The sequence below is a fragment of the Archocentrus centrarchus genome, chromosome 1 (genome assembly GCF_007364275.1).
Source record: "Archocentrus centrarchus isolate MPI-CPG fArcCen1 chromosome 1, fArcCen1, whole genome shotgun sequence".
Classification (NCBI taxonomy): domain Eukaryota; kingdom Metazoa; phylum Chordata; class Actinopteri; order Cichliformes; family Cichlidae; genus Archocentrus; species Archocentrus centrarchus.
This window is the reverse complement of record NC_044346.1, coordinates 4,747,029-4,755,658: the sequence shown is the minus strand read 5'-3', so window position 1 is coordinate 4,755,658 and position 8,630 is coordinate 4,747,029. Positions and strand designations below refer to the sequence as shown.

At 44.5% G+C, this 8,630-nt stretch overlaps 1 protein-coding gene across 2 annotated transcripts; it reads left to right on the top strand.

The window, feature by feature from the left end:
* Positions 1–1,026: 1,026 nt before the first annotated feature.
* LOC115780538 (uncharacterized) lies at positions 1,027–7,858 on the top strand. Of its 2 annotated transcripts, none has more exons than XR_004019975.1 (2): positions 1,027–7,623; positions 7,762–7,858. XR_004019975.1 is itself a non-coding variant. In XM_030729790.1 (2 exons), the coding sequence occupies exon 2, from the start codon at positions 1,577–1,579 to the stop codon at positions 7,274–7,276; it is 5,700 nt and encodes a 1,899-aa protein (XP_030585650.1). In that variant the 5' UTR covers positions 1,027–1,291; positions 1,430–1,576; the 3' UTR covers positions 7,277–7,813. The 2 variants fall into 2 exon arrangements, 1 of the variants encoding a protein (XP_030585650.1); XM_030729790.1 differs by having other exon boundaries at positions 1,027–1,291; positions 1,430–7,813.
* The last annotated feature ends 772 nt before the right edge of the window (positions 7,859–8,630 follow it).

The following is an 8,630-nucleotide window of genomic DNA, read 5'->3' as shown; positions in this document are numbered from 1 at the left end:
CAGCCCCAGAGCATGATGCTGCCACCACCATATTTGACAGTGGGGATGGTGTGTTCAGAGTGATGTGCAGTGTTAATTCTCTGCCACACATAGTGTTTTGTATTTTGGCCAAAAAGTTCAATTTTGGTCTCATCTGACCAAAGCACCTTGTTCCACATGTTTGCTGTGTCTCCAACAGCTTCTGGCAAACTGCAAACAGGACTTTTTATGGTTTTCTTTTAACAATGGCTTTCTTCTTACCACTCTTCCATAAAGACCACATTTGTGCAGTGCACGACTAATAGTTGTCCTGTGGACAGATTCCCCCACCTGAGCTGTGGATCTCTGCATTTGGTCCAGAGTCACCATTGGCCTCTTGGCTGCATCTCTGATCAGTGCTCTCCTTGTTCGGCCTGTAAGTTTAGGCGGACGGCCTTGTCTTGGTAGGTTTACAGTTGTGCCATACTCTTTCCATTTCCGGATAATGGATTGAACAGTGCTCCATGAGATGTTCAAAGCTTGGGAAATCTTTTTATAGCCTAAGCCTGCTTTAAACTTCTCCACAACCTTCTTCCTGACCTGTCTGCTGTGTTCTTTGGACCTCATGATGCTGTTTACTCCCCAATATTCTCTTAACCAACCTCTGAGGCCGTCACAGAGCAGCTGTATTTGTACTGAGATTAGATTACACACAGGTGGACTCTTTTTAGTCATTAGCAGTCATCAGGCAACTTCTGAATGCAACTGGTTGCACTCAGAGAAAAGGGGGCTGAATACTTTTGCACACCACACTTTTCAGTTTTTTATTTGTAAAAAATGTTTTGGATCATGTATAATTTTGGTTCCACTTCACAATTGTAACCACTTTGTGTTGGTCTTTTACATTAAGTTCCAGTGAATATATATTTATGTTTGTGGTTGTAATGTGACAAAATATAGAAAAGTTCAAGGGGTATGAATACTTTTGCAAGCCACTGTATATCTTTTAATTTGTTTGGCTAGCAGAAAGAGTAAGTGTGTTGCCCTTAAGGCATTTCTTTGAATAAATAAGTTCATATGTTAAATAAATAATTCTAAAAATATTTCTATTTTATTAAGAATGATTACGAGGTGTTTAGATTAACAGTTCATGCTTTATGTAAGTTTTTGTTAGGAAATGTTGTCGGTAAATTCTACTTCCGGTTCCGGCCGTGCACTTCCGGTCTGGCAGCGGACTAACGGTTTTACGTTTTTTATTGCCGTTAAACAAGAGAACATACCTGAAGCAATCTGATCGGATGCTTACCACACTGAATTATCAGGCAGGAACGCCGTAAGTTGCAATTATTTGACAGCTTATACTGATGACTTTGAATATTACTGCTTATTTTGCCGAAATGTTAATTTAGTGAGTTGATGTACTTTATTTGTGTAATCTTGTTGAGTCCAAGGTTATTTTCTGTCATTTCAGTTTTCACCACACATGTTATGAAGACAATTAAACAAGCTGCAACTAATCTCCAGGGTCTTCATTTCACGGTTTAACTCGGTGTCACCAACATCCTTGTTGAAAACACTAGAGTGAAAAGGCGCCAACTGACGATTCATCACGGTCAAAATGGCATCCACCAGCAAGTCGGCACGCAGCCTTAGGACCAGTCGCTCATCTGGATCAGCGGTAAGTGCCGCCCATGCTCGAGCTAAAGCGGAGGCTGCTAAGGTCAGAGCATCCTATGCAACTAAGGAAGCACAATTGAAAGTTGAGAAAGCGCAAAGCGAACTGGAAAAGGCTAAAATAGAGGCAAAGTTAGAAGTGTTAACATTACAAAAAGAAGCCGATGCTGCGGTAGCTGAAGCACAAGTACTAGAGGAAGCTGAGGCAATGCAAGAGGAGTCTGAGAGCAAAAAATCTTCATCAGAAGAAGCTAAATTAGAACATACAAGTGAATACGTACAGTCTCAGATGGACCTCGTTCAATCTCCACATCCTCAAGAATTACTAAACACCCCTCGTCTACAAGTTAGCTCACCTAACACATTTGTAACGTGGCATCCACCCGACGATAGCAATTTAGAGCCACAGCCCATCATCTGTGAACGAAAGCTTACTAAAGACAATGTTGCTGCCCTAAATATGCCCAATCAACCCAGAGATGAAACCAAATTTAAGTTGGAGAAACCAAACACCTCTCTCAACCCGATCTGCTCACCATTCACGCCTCGCCCTAACATCCCATCCAGCATCTCACATCCAGTTGAGCCATTTGCCCAATACATGGCACGACGAGATCTAATCACTTCAGGCCTTTACCAGTTCGACGACAAACCAGAGAATTATAGAGCATGGTACTCTTCATTCACCAGTGCAACAGGTGAGGTCCAACTAAGTCCCATTCAAGAGCTAGATCTCATGACAAAGTGGTTAGGAAAAGAGTCAAGCGATCAGGTGAAACGCATACGCTCAGTACACGTCAACAACCCCACATTGGCGCTTTACAAGGCATGGGAGAGACTAAACGAATGTTATGCAGCACCCGAAATAATCGAAAAGTCACTCTTCCAACGACTGGACAGTTTTCCAAGAATAACTGTAAAAGATAACATCAAGCTGCGTGAATTAGGGGACCTGCTACAAGAGATTCAAAGCGCCAAGGAAGACGGATATCTCCCTGGCCTACAATATCTGGACACTTCTCGTGCAATTGGCCCAATCATAGAAAAACTCCCGTATGGACTTCAGGAGAGGTGGATGTCACATGGCTCTCAATACAAAGAGGAAAATCAAGGCTGTTTCCCACCTTTTGAGTATTTCTGCAAATTCATATGCAAAGAGGCAAAGAAACGCAATGATCCGAGTTTCCACCAACAAAACAGCCCGATACACTCAAAACCAGAAAAACCTTATGCAAAGAACTTTGACTCTAGGAAACCGATTACTGTACACAAAACCAATATCTTTCCGCCTATCAAGGACTTTAACAGGAACTGCCCACTGCATAATAAGCCACATCCACTCAAAAAATGCAGAAAGTTTAGAAATAAACCACTCGACGAAAGGAAGGCCTTCCTCAAAGAGAAAGGAATATGCTTCAGATGCTGCTCTTCAGACAGTCATCTTGCAAAGGGCTGTAAATCTGCAGTAACTTGTTCTGAATGTAATAGCACGAGTCACGACACAGTCATGCACCCAGGTCCTCCACCACAGATCTACAAGGCTCCCTCACCAGCACTGGAGGATGGCGGGGAGGAAGAAAGCGGTCCAGACGCAGTCAATGTCACAACAACCTGCACGGATGTGTGCAGTCCAGGTCAGTGGGGTCGTTCATGTTCCAAGATATGTCTTGCATGGGTGTACCCAAAGGGTTACAAAGACAGAGCTATCAAAGCTTATGTAATATTAGATGATCAGAGCAATCGTTCCTTAGCCAGGCCTGAGTTCTTTGAACTTTTCAACATTAAAAATGAACCTCTCGCCTACAATCTCAGAACATGCTCTGGTGTGGTTGAAACCTGGGGTAAAATAGCTGAAGGATTTGAAATTGAGTCACTAGATAGATCAGTGGTTATTCCCCTACCCCCACTCATTGAGTGTCAAGACATTCCCAACAACAGGAGTGAAATCCCAACCCCTAGTGCGGTGCTACACCAGCCACACCTCCAATCCATAGCAAAGTACATCCCAGAACTAGATCCTAAAGCTGAAATACTCCTGTTACTAGGGCGAGATGTTCTACGGGTGCACAAGGTCAGGCAGAGAGTGAATGGCCCCCATAATGCGCCCTTCGCCCAGTGCTTAGACCTGGGGTGGGTTGTAGTTGGGGAGGTTTGTCTGGGTAATGTTCATAGGCCGACAGTCAGCACTCTCAAAACAGTTGTCCTGGAAAATGGTCGCCCTACAGTTTTCAAACCATGTGACAGCCTTCTGCGATTCAAGGAAACGCCACACACAATTAGGCCAAATAAAGCACCCGAGCAAACTCTAGGACAAACGGTCTTTAACCAGACAGAAAATGACAATAAACCAGCTCCCTCAGTACAGGATGCTCTCTTTATCGAAATGATGGACAGTGCTATGTTCAGAGATGAGGACAACAGTTGGGTCGCCCCACTTCCGTTTAAAGAACCTCGCCAGCAACTGCCAAACAACAGAGAGCGGGCAATCACGAGATTCTTGTCCTTAAAACGCAACCTAAACAGGAAGCCCAAAATGCAGGAGCAATATGTGGCTTTCATGGGAGAGATTTTCTCTAATGGTCACGCTGAGGTGGCACCCCCACTAAAACAGGAAGAGGAGTGCTGGTACCTTCCAACCTTCGGAGTTTACCACCCAAGGAAACCCAATCAGATCAGGGTTGTTTTCGACTCCAGCGCCCAGTACTCTGGTGTCTCACTTAACAACGTCCTCCTTACTGGCCCTGATCTAAATAACACACTCCTTGGAGTTCTTCTCCGCTTCCGGACAGAAAGTGTTGCGATCATGGCAGATATAAAGCAAATGTTTCACTGCTTCGTGGTACGTGAGGACCATCGTAACTTCCTCCGTTTTCTCTGGCACAGGGACAATGATATAAATAAGGAAGTTATCGACTATCGCATGAAAGTCCATGTATTTGGCAACTCACCGTCTCCTGCTGTTGCTGTTTACGGACTACGCAGGGCCATCAGAGCAGGTGCAAAGGACTATGGAGCAGATACTGTCAAGTTTGTGGAGAGGCACTTTTACGTTGACGATGGCTTGATCTCCGTTCCCTCTCCCGCCGAGGCTATAGACTTGCTTCAGAGAACACAAGCCTCACTCGCTGAATCCAACCTGCGCCTGCATAAGTTTGTTTCTAACTCGCAGGCAGTCATGCAGGCCTTCTGCCCTGAAGATTGTGCACCAGTCATTAAAGACTTGGATTTAAGTGGTGAAGAAACACAATCCCAGCGAAGCCTTGGGCTCATTTGGGAAATAACAACAGACACATTCACTTACTCAGTAGCCGACACAGACAAACCATTTACTCGGCGTGGCATACTGTCAGCCGTCAATAGTGTCTTTGATCCCCTGGGCCTATTGGCACCTGTCACAATCCAAGGAAGAGCTCTGCTCAGAGAGCTCAGTTCAGAATGTTCAGATTGGGACACACCCCTTCCTGAGGACAAGCAAAGCAAGTGGGAAATGTGGAGAAATTCCCTTCAGGACCTAAAAGAACTACACGTCCCTAGAACCTACACATCTACCTCACTCAGTCAAGCAACGCACAAAGAACTGTGTTTATTCTCAGACGCGTCAACTATGGCCATAGGAGCTGTAGCCTATTTAAAGGCAGTCCAAAGAGATGGCGAAGTTGAGGTCGGATTCATAATGGGCAAGGCAAAGCTTGCTCCATTGTCAAAACTGACTATACCAAGACTTGAACTGTGTGCAGCTGTCTTGGCGGTAGAAATGGCTGATCTCATTCAGGATGAGTTGGACTTGCACTTTGACGCAGTACACTTTTATACGGACAGTAAGGTTGTACTGGGCTACATCTGTAATGAGTCTAAGAGATTCTACCAGTATGTCCACAACAGGGCACAGCGCATTCGCCAGTCTTCAAAGCCAGAACAATGGCACTACGTGCGCACAGAGGAAAACCCAGCAGACCACGCATCGAGGTCGTTGTCAGCAGCTCAGCTAAAAAAGTCCACCTGGTTTACCGGACCATCCTTCATCCACCATTCTCCTGCAGAGAAAACTCAAATAAGTGGAATGTTTGAGTTAATTGAACCTGAAAAGGACTCAGAAATTAGGCCACAAATCAGAACACATGCCACTCACCTCCAAGTACCCAGCAGTAAGCGTTTTGAGCGCTTTTCCACGTTTAAGTCCTTAGTCAGAGCAATAGCAAATCTTATCCACATCGCAAAATCTTTCAATAGGACCAATCCGAACAGTAAATGCAAAGGCTGGCACAAATGTCACCTGCCTCTTACTCCAGAGGAGCTATCTCAAGCAAAAACCATCATCCTCAAAGAGGCACAAAAGGCCCACTTTGGAAAAGAACTTTCTGCCCTTAATGCTTGCAAGCCGATCTCAAAGCAGAGCCCTCTACAAAAGCTCAGCCCAATCCTACAGGATGGTCTCATTTCTGTTGGAGGCCGACTTAAACACTCAGAGATTGAGAACTTCGAAAAGAGCCCTGTAATTCTCCCCAAAGACAGTCACATTTCCCTTCTGCTCACTCGTCATCACCACGAGCAAACAGAGCATCAAGGCCGTCATCTGACGGAAGGAGCAATCAGGGCTGCTGGACTGTGGCTTTTAGGTGGCAAAAGACTGATCAACTCAGTAATCCACAAATGTTTAACCTGCCGCAAACTGCGTGGAAAACAAGAACAGCAACTTATGGCGGCCCTGCCACCTGAACGCCTAAAAACCTGTCCTCCTTTCACCTATGTTGGCCTTGACGTCTTCGGGCCCTGGAATATAACAACCAGGCGTACCAGAGGTGGAGTAGCTGAAAGTAAGCGGTGGGCCATTTTGTTTACTTGCATGAGTTCAAGAGCCGTCCATATTGAGGTAATCGAATCTCTAGATACGTCCAGCTGCATAAACGCCCTCCGCCGCTTCTTTGCTCTAAGAGGACCCGCCAAACAGTTGTTATCTGATCGTGGCACCAATTTTGTTGGAGCTTCAAAGGAACTAGGAATGGACAAATCAATGCAGAAGTACCTAACAGAGCAAGGTTGCAGCTGGGAATTCAATCCGCCACATGCTTCCCACATGGGAGGCTCTTGGGAGCGCATGATCGGAGTCGCCCGCAGAATCCTGGATTCCATGCTATTGCAAAACAAGGTTCAACTGACTCACGAAGTGCTTTGCACTCTCATGGCCGAAATTACAGCCATCATAAATGCAAGGCCGCTTGTTCCTGTGTCCTCCGATCCAGAGAACCCCTTTATTCTATCCCCCTCAATGCTCCTTACACAAAGGTCTTGCCTTCTCCCCCCATCTGGAGAGTTCTTCAATAAAGACCTTTACACCAAACAATGGAGACAAGTCCAAGCTCTCTCCAACCAGTTCTGGATGCGCTGGAGGCGAGAGTATTTGCCCACATTACAACAAAGGCAGAAATGGACTGTATCACGCAGAAATCTCCAAGTTGGTGACCTAGTTCTGCTCAAGGACAAGCAGGTCAGACGTAACAGCTGGCCCATGGCAAGGATCACTGCCACATTCCCAAGCAAGGACAATCGAGTCAGAAAGATTGAGGTAAAGGCATGTGATCAAGGCTCTGTAAAGACATTTATGCGACCAGTTACTGAAGTTATTCTGCTTATGCCAAAGGACTGAATGTTTATTGTATTGTTTAGTATAGTGGCCTCACGAGGCCAGGCGGGGAGTGTGTTGCCCTTAAGGCATTTCTTTGAATAAATAAGTTCATATGTTAAATAAATAATTCTAAAAATATTTCTATTTTATTAAGAATGATTACGAGGTGTTTAGATTAACAGTTCATGCTTTATGTAAGTTTTTGTTAGGAAATGTTGTCGGTAAATTCTACTTCCGGTTCCGGCCGTGCACTTCCGGTCTGGCAGCGGACTAACGGTTTTACGTTTTTTATTGCCGTTAAACAAGAGAACATACCTGAAGCAATCTGATCGGATGCTTACCACACTGAATTATCAGGCAGGAACGCCGTAAGTTGCAATTATTTGACAGCTTATACTGATGACTTTGAATATTACTGCTTATTTTGCCGAAATGTTAATTTAGTGAGTTGATGTACTTTATTTGTGTAATCTTGTTGAGTCCAAGGTTATTTTCTGTCATTTCAGTTTTCACCACACATGTTATGAAGACAATTAAACAAGCTGCAACTAATCTCCAGGGTCTTCATTTCACGGTTTAACTCGGTGTCACCAACATCCTTGTTGAAAACACTAGAGTAAGAAAAAGGTGCTGGGTGTAGCTAGTAACTACTGCCTCTGCTGATGATACCAGCTTAGCTCACCAGTAATCATCTTTATCAGTCTTGGCACAAAAGCACACTTCATAAAATAAGTTTGAGTTTGCTGTTTGCTGCCTTTGTACATGTCAAATCTTTACATTTAAACTGGTTTCCACATTTCTGAATGTCACACACACACACACACACACACACACACAGAGGTTTGAAATGACTAAACAGATGCAATTGTATAACTTTTATTAGTAGATTGTTTTAGCAGGTTAGAGTAGTCTTAACAACGAGTTCAGGGTAAAATTAATCAGGCAGTTTTGTTACCACCACAGCAACTAACCATACAGGCCTCAGAGCAGAGGAGAGTGGAGAAAAGGGGAAGAAATAACAGGAACCAGTAGAGTGGTAGTCAACACAAACACACAAACACACACGCACACACATGCGCGCGCACACACACACACACACACACACACACACACACACACACGTACAGAATTTTGACACCACCACCAGTTGAGCAGCTGCTGCTCTGAGCTCACCACTCCCACCCTTCAAAAAAGAAACAAACATTAATAAAACTGGTGTGAAAATGCAAACAGGAGATGGATCCTGGTTAAGATCATGGAATCTTGGCCTAATGCTCACTGCTCAACTTTGGCACTGAATGCAACTCAGCAGAATTTTCAAATGAACACAACAACAACAATAAATAACTAAAAATACAGCAGATTGCAGAACAGG

What these genes read in the sequence shown, in the direction of transcription:
- LOC115780538 (XM_030729790.1), top strand. Translation starts at nt 1,577, where the DNA reads ATGGCATCCACCAGCAAGTCGGCACGCAGCCTTAGGACCAGTCGCTCA.